Here is a 13,272-nt window from a genome sequence, read left to right on the forward strand (position 1 = left end):
AGTCTGAAAAATAAGATTTTATTTCCTTTGTTTTACTACATTTATCTCCTTCCTTTCCTCTAAGGAACCTAAGGCAGAATCCTGCTTATTCTTGATTAGATCAATGGTTCACCTGGCCCAGCACTGTATCGTCAACAATGGCCAAGCAGATTTTCTTGAGGAACTCATAAACAAAGCAAAATGGAGATGTCCATCTCTTGCTTCTTATCCTCAACATCTGGTAAACATTCCTTGGCACTTATAGGGTGCATTTAGCTAGTAGGTTTGGGTAGACCTTTCCTCTGTGAATTAAATGAATTCTTAAAGCCATCTAGATAGCTTTTGTCTCAACTAGCTTGTGGTTATGAATTTAAGCATGTGTTTGTTTTGTCTAAAGTAGTATTTTCTATTTTCAGTCCTGAGCCTATTGCCAAGGCTGTGTGGGGTATATTACACACAAGAGTATAGAAAGACATATCTTTATATATAAAATGCAAAGGGGGGAAATCAATGCATAAAGTGGAAGAAAACATTGCTCAGCTGAGTCGCAATTCCATAGGCTCCTTGAAATTTCAACATTTTCAGATTTAGTTCAGCACAGAACAAAGATGGACTCTATGATGATTTTGAAAATGGAAATTAGTAAGTTTAGTAAAGGGCACATGAAGAAAAACAGTGGAAATGCCAGCTGACTGGAGATCAGTGAGATTTTATGCAAGACACTCAATGATATATAACATAATGTAATCTTTACAAATACATACCGTATAGTAGTCAAACCAGGGTGCTTCTGGGAAATATACGTCTACTGATCTTGCTCCCTGTAACCAACATGAAAGAGTTAGATCAGCTTTATACATTTCTCCTGTTATGTACTGAAGTTCTCACCCTGGGCCAGCAGGGGGATACTGTAGATAGTTATGCAAATGAAGGATCGAAAGTGACGTTCAGTGATTGGATAGTTTGTATGCAAATGAAGGATCAAAAGTGACGTTCAGTGATTGGATAGTTTTAGAAAGTTGCAACAGTTACGTTGTTCTGGAGCTCTATATAAGCAGGCTGATTGAGCTCTTCAGTTCAGTTCTGTTCTGGCCTTTGAATAAACAAGAGCTGTTTGAATAATTGCTGTGTCATCTGATATGTTCGCCCACAACTTAACATCTGCTATATCAGTGTTGATATCCTCAGTTTTGGTTTGATATTTGTACAGATACAACTATACCACTGGTAAACAAATTGTGATGCTATCCAGTCAAATTTCAAAAGTGTGATGACCACCACCTTCGGAACTTAGGTTTTTTGTTTCAGCTTCACTACGATCACAACTGTGGCTTGATTTAATTAGTGTAAGACGGCCACAAGCTGGAGGAGGAAGTGGTTCACTTGTTCTCGCCTGTGATTCAGTGCCAACATTACAGGCACCACCATAGCTAGGACACAGTACTGCAGTTACCATACGTTAAAGGTAAAGGTAAATGGACCCCTGACCATTAGGTTCAGTTGTGACTGACTCTAGGGTTGAGGCGCTCATCTCGCTTTATTGGCCGAGGGAACCGATGTACAGCTTCCGGGTCATGTGGCCAGCATGACTAAGCCGCCTCTGGCGAACCAGAGCAGCGCACGGAAACGTCATTTACCTTCCCGCCGGAGCAGTACCTATTTATCTACTTGCACTTTGACATGCTTTCAAACTGCTAGGTTGGCAGGAGCAGGGACCGAGCAACGGGAGCTCACCCTGTCACGGGGATTTGAACTGCCGACCTTCTGATCGGCACGTCCTAGGCTCTGTGGTTTAACCCATGGCGCCACCCGCGTACCCAAGTTACATGGCACTAATGACCAAAAGGGTTTCACCTCGCTTTGTGCAGCTAATGATTCAGGCATGGCTCCTCAGTCTAAGCAACTCATTGCTCAGCACAGACTGAGCGAAGAAGACTGCCTCTTGCTACCTTCCCGCTCCTTGGCTTTCCTCCAGGCTGCCAACCCTGACAATTAGGCATCTGCATTTTAAGCAAGGCAGATTTATGATCTAATTTTTTGGCCTGCTGTACAAGGGTAGAAAGGCTCGTTGTGCCAGTACAATGAGTTCATTACTGTGCTCTGTACACACTGCAGCACTCTTAAGGTAATAGATTTATATACATAGAATAACTGATGCATGAATCAGTATTCGTGGTGGTTTAAAACCTTTCCTCAGTGCCTGGCCGCATGTTACAGATTTTATTTTTTAAAAAAAAAAAATAGTATCAAAATATTTCAATCTGCTTTACAACAGTGTTTTCCCCTCCCTTTCCTCCTTTTGCTAATTTCTAGCAATTTGATTTACTATGAGTGCAAACGCACATCTCTGAAGGGAGGCAAGAGGTGCAGGAAAATTTGGGAGCAGCTGGGTGAGAGCTAGTATCAGTTTTACTTGGATCCAATCCCTTCTGAAAATTGACTAGGATCAATTTATAATGACTATCTCTGAGATTCAATCATTTTCTATAATTGACTGTGATCATGCACCAGCAGCAAGGACATGAGCAAACAGAAGTTCATCCTGTTTCTGTTTGAAAACTATGAATGATATGCCCATCTTCACTTCCTCCCAGTACCATTGTGTTGCCAGTACTTGCCTCTTGAAGAACTGGAGCAATCATAAACGCAGATCCCCAAAGAAAAGCTGTGTCTATTTCATGGGTCTGAGGGTCAGCTGGAAACCTAGAACAAGAATTGTATAATTTGCTCAATATGTGGAAACTGCAGAATGTTTCTATCGGCTTGCAAAGGCTCCCTGTCTGCATTTGCCAAAAGGATGGAGCTACCAACATTCGTATTAGAAATAATAATTCATAATAAATGCAGGTGTAAAAGTTCCGAATTGTCCATAATTTATACCCTAGCAGAGAGCTCCTGCCCTATACAGTGGTACCTTGGTTTGCATAGGTTTTGGATTACAAACACATCAAACCCGGAAGTCCGTGTCCCAGTTTGCAACATTTTTTTGGATTACAACCCATTTTTTTTTTATTACAAGCAAATTTGGGGGGAGGAGGCCCCATTGGCAAAAGTGTGCTTTGGGTTACAACCTGTTTTGGTTTACAAACGGACCTCAGGAACGGATTGTGGTTGTAAATCAAGGTACCACTGTACAGTACATACCCTCTAACATTCCAGAACATGTCAAATGTGTATTTTCAAAGCTTGTGTATCCTTGCTGTCTCCAACAGCTGCGTCCCCACCTTAAGAATAACTCATGGTTAACCAATATGTGTGTTCCTTGTGATAAAGTCTAATCTTAAAAACACAGGCACATAACGAGATGTTCTGACTCTAACCAGTTTTGCTGAATCACTAGGACCCAAACATAACATAACCTTATGTTATTTTATATTATGATATATTTCTTGTGAAAATTTGGGGGTGTTCCCTATCAACACGACTTAATTTTTTGACATTGTGCCTTCAGAGCAAAGCAGTTACTTTAGTTTCACTTTCCTTCCTGTTGTTTGTATTTGATAGCGAAGCCTATGGAGGTCTCAGAAGTCTAGCCTGTTTGACTGGCTGGCTGAGGAATTATGGTACTTATGCCCTTCTTTTCAGTTATTCTGTCTGTGGTATGGCAAAATAATATTAACCCTAGGCAAATGCATCGGAGGCTATGTTTTTGTCATTCTTTTTTAAGCTTTCCTTTCAATATTAACAAAACTTTCTTCCAGACTGATATTTGCATATCCAACATTCAGTAAATTGTATTGTGCTGACAGGATAAATGAAATTGCTCTAAAACACTCAGCATGCTGGCAAGTGCAGTGGCAATTATAATTAATAAAATTACTTGCATTATTCCCCATGTGCTATCTTAAACATTATCTTAAAATTCCATTCGGTAATCAGTACAACCTTCTGAGATTAAAACTTCAGAGATAATAAAAGATAGCTGAAACAGTTCTTCATACTTGAAGCCATTTTCCCCAATAATATTCGGCTCAGTACTTTGATTACTTGGCAATAATACAAATTTCTCTAAGCCTTGCCTTGTCATGCAACTGCCTTGGTTCATGTTCAACAGCCTCTTTGTAGGCACCTCAGGCTTGGTTAGGTTGTTCTAGTTCAGCAGCTGCCGAACCACAGATTCCTTTATTTTAAGTTATTTCAATAAGATGAGTATTTATTTCTATAGACTAGGATTCAGTTTCTTGTACATAGAATGTGAATGGCATAAGCCTCTGGGTCACACTGAAAAGATCAAAGGGATACAACATGGAACACAGTATAAACATGTCGTCCTTTATTCTTTTTAATGTCAGGAAATGCCCCATGACTGCAAAGCATTCCTCCGCGAGGAAAAATTAAGAAGCCCCTGCCTATGTAAAGCTCCACAGCACTTCGGGGCTCCGCATTTCTGTTTTCATTCCCCCCACCTACACCCCTTCCGGTTACCAGTTTGTGTGCCGTGGAAGCCAAAGGTACAGCAATACAGGAAATGTTACGCTTCCTTCTCTGAAAGGGGAAGGGCCATAGTTCAGAGCCCATGCTTAGCATGAGAAAGGTTCCACAGTCAGGTGGCGCAATGGGTCCGTGCACCTGGCTGTTAACCAGGAGGTTGGCGGTTTGAGCCCACCCAGGGACAGCCGTGGGAAAGATTTCTGCATTGCAGGGGACTGGACTAGATCACCGTCAGGATCCCCTCCCACTCAACAATTCTACGATTCAATTCCCAGCCTCTCTAGGCAACGTTTGCGAATACTTCTGTCAGGGTCTATGGAAAGCCACTGCCAGTATGTGTAGATATTTGTGGTTAAATGGTTTCACTGTGTATTGAAGTCAGCCCACCTATGTTCCAAAAAGAAAATACCAATCTGATATCATTGAAACAAAATAAAAAAATTCCTTCCAGTAGCACCTTAAAGGTAAAGGGTAAAGGGACCCCTGACCATTAGGTCTAGTCGTGACCGATTCTGGGGTTGCGGTGCTCATCTCGCTTTATTGGCCAAGGGAGCCAGCGTACAGCTTTCGGGTCATGTGGCCAGCATGACTAAGCTGCTTCTGGCGAACCAGAGCAGCGCACGGAAACGCCATTTACCTTCCTGCTGGAGCGGTACCTGTTTATCTACTTACACTTTGAGGTGCTTTCAAGCTGCTAGGTTGACAGGAGCAGGGACTGATTGGCATGTCCTAGGCTCTGTGGTTTAACCCACAGTGCCACCCGCATCCCAACTAATGCATGCACATGAAAGCTCAGACCAATGACAAACTTAGTTGGTCTCTAAGGTCCTACTGGAAGGAATTTTTTTTATTTTGTTTCGGCTACGGCAGACCAACACGGCTACCTACCTGTAACTGATATCATTGACATAGGTTTGGGGGTTTCTATAGTGAGCTTTAGAAAGCTGTTCTCATTAGTATTCCATGGCATTGCTGCATGTCAGTGGCTGCCTGATGTATTATTAGCAGGAGTCAAACACATGGGGTGCATATTTGCCTCTGAATCACAATCTCTCCCTCGCCCAGAAATGAAATCAAACTCGGCAGTAATCTGAGCTGCAGTGGCCTTTATAGCAACTGTGAGGAAGCTCAAGACCAGCTTGTCATATGTGCACACAGAGGGTTTGGAAAAGGGATGGTTGCGCCATTAATGTTCTGAAGAAAAAAGGAGCCCACAGGTATCTGAGCTATTCGTTTTTCTGAAGCAATTGACACTTTGTGAGGTCACAATGTGCAAGGGTAAATATGCTCCCAGGCTTCCTTCAGGGCTTCCTCCTCTATTTAGCTGTGTGGCAAAACAAACTTCACAGAGACACCTTATGTTTTGCTCTTTGGATGGAAAAGAAACTGGGCTCTTTCTCTCGCTTTCTCCTCAGTGAGGCAAGACGCATACGTTCATAATGTGATTTAAATGATAGAAGGAAAGGTGACTAAGAAACACTGCTCTTAATGCAAGCACAATGAGCATGATTAAATGGTTTCGACGCTGTCACAATATAAAAAGGAAACCATCCACTATAAAGAGGAAATCGATCAAACTCAGACCTGCATGTCTATGTCATGAGTCCCTTTAAAAACACAACCCAAATAATGCTTTCAAATAGTGTGCTGGCCCCAGAGCATTAGCAGGCTCCATGGGGTATCTGCATGGTATTATATACCTTTTCAGGAGGTAAAAGAGGCACACCTAATTGTGACACTAAAAACCTAGAACTACTAAGAGCAGGCCTTTTTTCTACCTGAGGTAAAAAAAAATCCAAGTTTCTAACCCCATTAGCTTCCTCTGTCTCCCAACAAAACGGGCTGCTCTTAAAAGTAACCAAAATCTGCTCCCAGAGGCAGCCATCTCATCTTTCCTCATCATACAGCTATTTCTGGTTTCCAGCAGACAGCTGCTTTGATGACACTAAGCAGGCACGGAAACCTGGCACAAACTTGTCTCTCTGTGTAGACTGGCCGTTCTTATGTGCTACACAATATTTCTTGTTGGCTGCTTGAAGCACGGAAGAGAAAAGTATGTGGTGGGGACTGGTTTGCATGAAAACTATGATGCATGAATGGCTCACTGTTTGGTGTACTCAACCTGTGGGCAGGGTATATAATTGCAGGAGTTCTTTTGACTGAAGGAGGGCTTACCAAAAGGTATTTAGAACATCCTATCAATCTAATGAATCATAGAATCATAGAATCATAAAGTTGGAAGAGACCACAAGGGCCATCGAGTCCAACCCCCTGCCAAGCAGGAAACACCATCAGAGCACTCCTGACATATGGTTGTCAAGCCTCTGCTTAAAGACCTCCAAAGAAGGAGACTCCACCACACTCCTTGGCAGCAAATTCCACTGTCGAACAGCTCTTACTGTCAGGAAGTTCTTCCTAATGTTTAGGTGGAATCTTCTTTCTTGTAGTTTGGATCCATTGCTCTGTGTCCGCTTCTCTGGAGCAGCAGAAAACAACCTTTCTCCCTCCTCTATGTGACATCCTTTTATATATTTGAACATGGCTATCATATCACCCCTTAACCTCCTCTTCTCCAGGCTAAACATGCCCAGCTCCCTTAGCCGTTCCTCATAAGGCATCGTTTCCAGGCCTTTGACCATTTTGGTTGCCCTCCTCTGGACACGTTCCAGTTTGTCAGTGTCCTTCTTGAACTGTGGTGCCCAATGACTAGGACTAGCTAGAAACATTTTGCTGCCTGAGGCAGAGAAGATTGTGCCTCTGCATATTCCACATACAAAAGTCAACCAGACTGGCAGCTGAATCTTACTTTGATGCCAGCATCTTCTGCTGCACCTGAGGACACAAGGTCAACTTAAGGGGCATTGGACAGATCACGTGGCACATACAGGTCTGTCTGCTTCTGCCCCTTCAGCATCTGCCACCTGAGGCAGCTTCATCCCACTGCCTCATGGTAGGGCCAGGCTTATACATGATTTTTGCCTTTACACTATCATTTTTAATTCCCTTCATCACACCCTGGGTGAAACTGAGCAATGCTGTCTTTGTTTTGTAACTGAATTTCGTTTGGAGATCCTCAAACAGTTTATCATTGACTTAGCCACAAACCTTCCATTAACAAAGAATTCCGAATGGTAAGCAATGGACTTTTAAAATATGCCTGTAAATATTATATTTCCATTGTAACCTGCTGTTGCTGTCCCTGTGGAGAACACTTAGCCCTGTTTTCTTCACCATCATCATTACGATCAACAAAATAATTGCGTGTTCAGACCTTTAAACCTCCCCCTTAAATAAATTCAGACAATACTCAAATTTTGGTTTGGTTTTTGGCAGAATTTAGGCCACAACTTTATTGATTACAGCACGTGAGTGGTTGCATAGGCTCTGGTTCAACAAGCTCTCTGCACCGTTGCAGGTAGTGCTGACCCAGGGCACCAGCATAGGTCAGCCTAGGGTGAACACCCGGATAGGCGGAAAGCTGGGAACAGGCTATGTCCACCACCCAGATGTTCCCTTGGACTCTGGCATGGGCACAACCCCCTCACAGGGTTGACCAAAACACTGAGTCCCTGGATTCCTTTAACGGAATACCCTTCACATAGGGATGGCGAGAGCGTTCCGCCATCCCTATCACCTGAACCAGAGCCTATCCACAACCTTACAAGTTGTGATGCATGTTTGCCATGAGGCAGGCAAAATCCAAATGGCAACAGCCAATCAGCCAAGTGGGGAAAATTCCTGCTGTGCCCCTGTCCCAACGACAGACGACACACGGCGGCTTAGCAAGGTCAAGCACACAAGCCCTAAAAATAGGGAGAGGTGGGCAGGTGTTCCGAATGCACACGCCGAAAGAGGAAGCTCTGGGTCACGTGCATAGGTATACATAGGTCCCTTGATCTGTTGGACTGTGTCCCATTGGCCTGATTAAACCCTGCATCAAGGGACCTACCAATTGGGTGTTGTGGCTATCCAATCATACCCACCCACAACACAGGGTTTGGTTGCCTGGTCTCGCCGCAACACGTGCCCTCTTTAAGGGAGGACCCATATACCTAATAACATATATTTTATTAAAAACCCATGACAAGGAGGAAAAATGAATGGGTAACTTACTCGTGCATTAAACCTCGGGCTACTGTATTTCCAAAGGCATGAGCTTCAAAGAATAGGGTGTACAAGTATGGCAGGAGGGAGTATCGAATCTGCAGTGTTGATCGTGCAATTGTGGCAAATTCAAGCCCAAACACTCCAGGGTCTTGTTCCTGTGAAAAAGCAGGATTTTGGTTTGATTTGCATTTATTTATATTTATGCATTCAAGCTTATTGAACAACAGGCTTTGGCATGTAAACCCATTAAAGACTTCTTTCGTCAACTTCTTGGCTTTTAACTAAGCCAGGGTTTCCCAAACTTGGTTTTTTTTTTTACTACAACTCCCATCATCCCTAGCTAGCAGGATCAGTGGTCAGGGATGAGCTAATCTAATCACAATATATTAAAAAAACAAGATTTTTTTGTGAAGGTCCTGGGAGCAGGAACCAGTGAGATGTCGTGGTACGGATCAGGGAGATCCAAGTTCCTGCTCATACATGGAAGTTTGCTGGGTAACTTTGAGCCAACCACAACATCTCAACATAATTCATCTCATGATATAGAGGAGGGTTCAGATGCCCCCCCCATTGGAACAATGCATGAAGGTTGCTAATGACTCTCCCCTCCCCAGTTTGACCAGTTTTAATATGCATGTAGAATCCCATGTACACTATGTTTATGTATGCGACTGCAGCATATGTTGCTGGGAGCATGGCTGTTCTTTTCATCTTCTCACCCCTGAGGTACTTTCAATATCTGTTGGGGTCATCTGACACCCTGCCCCCCCATTAGGACCCCCCCCCCACGTAAGGATTAAAGAAGGCAGAGAACCAATATTGTCCTAAGCATCTCAAAAACAGAATGGGATAAAAGTGTTACAAATAAATGCGTCCCAAAAATGTTATTTAAAAGTCTATTGTTCAGGTATAACCAAAGCATCCTCTTCCTTTTAATTACATTTGCAAAGAAAGCAAAACTCTGATCCTCTACATTTTATGTTTCAGACTGGTGGTCTCTGAGGCAGTTGACCGACATTATGCTGTTCTCTGAATCAGCTGGTTTCCAGAGACATAATTTTAATGTCCCCCCTTTTTCTGTCAACACTGCTTATTTACAGTAGCTGGGTCAATAGACATTCAATGGGCGCTGGTTTGTTCACAACAGCAGCAGTGCTTGACAAGCTTTCATAAGACCCTGATGTGACCAGATAGCAAATTACCTCAGCCTTGGCCCTGTATTTCTTTTACACAAACCTGAGCCAAAATGATTTCTTTTAAGTAGGAAAGGTGTTTGTTCCACAAGGCTAGTGACTTGGCTGATACTTTTGAAAACTTTTGTAAAAAGATTAAGGGGATTAATCAAACTGAGAAACCAAATGATCAAAATTTGCTCATAATTTAAAAACGTCTTTCCAGGCCAACCATCAGAATTGCATCAGTCCTACAATACTGAATGTCAAAACAAATTAGAACATTCCAAATTTGTACCAAGCCCAGAAAAATGAGCATTTGACATATATATACCGTATATATTTCATGTCCAAACTGCAATATTTCTAAGTGGCACCTACTTACCTTCTGACCAAATGCATTATGGTTTCTGGACAAGGGATAGAATGCACCAAGCTGTGTCCAACGCAGGCAGAGTTCAAAAGTAGTATCATAGTAAAAGCCACAGATATCAGCACCCACCTGTGAAGACAGACCAGAAACCAGTGCTTCCTGCCAATCATGCTGTAAACTGGCCACAATTCACTTGAATACCAGTTGCCTACTGCGAAAGGTCAGCAGCAACTGTATGCAGCGGCTGCAGTGCTGCAATTGTCCGTTGATTTCTCGATGCTAAGGAGGTGAAGCCCATCAGACCTTTTCAATATACATACAAAATAAACCACAATGCTCTTTATACTGGATTTCATAAGGCCTTGCTACTTAAGTCCGTATGTCTATAAACAGGTGTTGGATTCATTCATTGCAATAGAGGCAACTGATATGTATGCAAATCCCTTCATGAGGACAGCTTGGCTCCCTCTTTTGGAATGAATGGGCCAGCAAAAGACCTTGTATGTAGATCAAGGTATGGATATTTCTGTGTACGTAGAACTCTATTACGCTCAATGGTGTTTGGTTGCTGAGCTTTGGATAATATATCAATTTAAGTAGGGTGAATTAGCGCTTGTGGCTTGTGAAGGCCAACTGTTTTGTCAGTGACACTTCCTTGCGCAAACCACTGAGGCCACAATGCTCCAACTTCCTCTTCCAGATTATTCTCACGTATGCCAACAGAACCCTGCAGAAATTTGCAATTAAGTTTGTTTCCATGCAAGAAAAGTAGTTATCTAGCACTGAAATGTAAACTTATTAGCATACACTACCCTAACTGGTAACAAAGTCTGTCCTTTTGCTCTTTTAGCAAAGTATTCATTGAATCACCAAGGTGTAGACACTCCTGTATGGTCTACTAACATGGAGGCTACGTTTGCCTCTCTTCCAGGCTTCAAAATCCTGCATAGTTTTTTGAAACTATGTAAGTATATATCTTGCTTGGTTTCTGATCATAGCTGTCAACTTACAGATTTGAAAATAAGGGGCCAGCAGCCTCGGAAATAAGGGATCAGCAGCCAAAATATGGGATTTTCAGAGCGCAGGTATGTTTGACTTCTGAGCCCCTCCGAGCCAAAGGCAGAAAGCCCAGCCAGCAGCCAAACGAAGCCTCAAGCGGTGGTTCCCACAGCGCAGCAACCCAGCAAAGGGGATGCAGCAAGGAAAACCACTTTCACCTCTCCGCTGGGAAGTGCTGAGCAAAGGCGAGTCCCCAGGCAATGCGGCCGATTTGATCGGCACAAGGCATGCAAGCTCTACCCCCCAGTCGTTCTTAGACTCCTTATTGGGTGAGCAACGCAGCCAAGCAACACAGTTGGAGCCTCCCTCCTCCCTGGCCAGCAGGGAGGGAGGGAGAGGAGCTGCTTCCTTTGAAAACTGGGAAATTTAAGAGACATCATCAATAAGAGACAGCAGCGGGACACGGCTCTGGGATAAGGGACTTTCCCTCCAAATAAGGGACGGTTGACAGCTATGTTTCTGATTCACCTTCCCAATGAAATCTCCCAAGCCCCATAGCATTCCAGAGGAATATTCAGGAGAAGTGGGGAAGGGTTGTAGGAATGCTACAGGATATAGGGAATGGAAAATTTGCCTTCCCATTGTATAATATGCCTTATGGACTTAAACCCTTGATGCCTACAAGTGCGGCATTTGAACCATGCCACAACATCACCACCACCCCCTGAACTGACACTTTATATTCCTTTGCTTCTGTTGTTATTGCCAACTTTTGAGGCCATTTTGAAATGGTACAATGGTTGCCTAACGTGCCTTCAAAACCACTTACTTGTGGAATTCCAAAAAGATTAAACTCCAAAATTCCAATTATCGATGTGTGCATATCTTCCCAAAGAGCATGGTTGTCTCCTAGCCAGTGGGCTGTATATTTCCCGTTTCCAACAAATGTAGAGCGACTCAACACAAATGGCCTCTTTCCTGTGGCTTCCTTGATGGCCCTGAGAATGAAAAATGCGCCCACATAGCAAAGCCCTGAGAATTCATTTTCCTTTAGCTTGGAAGTCAAAAATAAAACCAGAGCAGAAGCAAAACTTCAAATGCAACTTTGAAATGTCTGCAGCTATTTCTAATGGAATCCTTATTTGACGTTGGATTTCCTATCTTGGCGCGACACAGTAATTTCTCGATAAAGGCTTCTTTCCCAGATGAATGCTTCCCTTCTCTTTTGAACTTCAAAGAGTATATAGTATCTCACAGTCGCAAAAAAAGATCAAGTAATTTAGGGGCTACTGCTTGCTGAACAAGAAAACAAACTGGCCAACCCTCTCTATGCGTTGAAATGTGCTTTCGCTTTTAGATGTCATTTTATTTAACAGAATATCCTGTATTAATAACTAACAAAGGAGTTTTCAGAATGTAGAAGATTGCAGAAACCCAACTTCTATTGAATTTCCAGGAGGATTTGGGCAGCTGGTTGCTTCAAGCTTTTTAAAACTGCCAGCTAGTGAGCATCAGTCATTTATATCCATGATTAGATTCATTCTACCCCAGTGCAGTCTATTCATGAACTCTTGCATCTACATAACCAAACTGGAACTTGTATAAAATATTGTGGCAGCACAGCTTTCAGGCAGGAGACAACATCCTAACTATATTATACACTTGGACACCTCGTGAATGGATTGAATTTAACCCTGACGTTGTTAGTACTGCCAGAAAGGCTTTCCACTTCCCATCTCTTGTTGCCCCTCATTCCCAACCATGCAGACTAGCTAGCTCCCAAGTCCTGACATTCACAGTGATGTCAGCTTGCTACATATGTCAGGTTTCATTCAGGTTTCATTCTTACTGACTCCAACTGCCTCTAATCCTGACTGGATCATGCTCCCGCTTACAGCCAAGCCTTTCAACCAAGTGTTTACTGAATGGATCCATGTGGAGGTTGGCACCTTCTGAAATCACCACAGTAAACACTGCTTGCAGTTCAACCTACCACTACCATGCCAGCAAAGAACTTCCAATGGTGGGTTTAATTAACGGTAAACATGGCTGGAGGTTAGATTGTGAAGAAGCTGCACCAGCTGCTTGAACAGATGTGGATCAGTGATTAACACTGATGCATATTTTTCACTACTGATCTACTGCTTACCTGATATCGGAAGCAGAATTTTGTGTGAACTTAAGAACAAGATGGGGAACTTGTGGTCCTCC

At 43.0% G+C, this 13,272-nt stretch overlaps 1 protein-coding gene across 1 annotated transcript in view; it reads right to left on the bottom strand.

Moving 5' to 3' along the window:
* Positions 1-13,272, bottom strand: part of LOC310826478 (sucrase-isomaltase, intestinal-like) — a 101,732-nt gene that overhangs the window by 15,205 nt on the left and 73,255 nt on the right. The window contains exons 14-18 of the mRNA XM_083701439.1: positions 11,891-12,059; positions 10,075-10,191; positions 8,524-8,672; positions 2,598-2,682; positions 744-800 (exon numbers count right to left, since the gene is read on the bottom strand). Coding sequence (XP_083557565.1) covers positions 744-800; positions 2,598-2,682; positions 8,524-8,672; positions 10,075-10,191; positions 11,891-12,059 — 577 coding nt within the window. The remainder of the gene's footprint in view (positions 1-743; positions 801-2,597; positions 2,683-8,523; positions 8,673-10,074; positions 10,192-11,890; positions 12,060-13,272) is intronic.

Source organism: Podarcis gaigeae, assembly GCF_964106915.1.
Source record: "Podarcis gaigeae genome assembly, chromosome: 10".
Lineage (NCBI taxonomy): Eukaryota > Metazoa > Chordata > Lepidosauria > Squamata > Lacertidae > Podarcis > Podarcis gaigeae.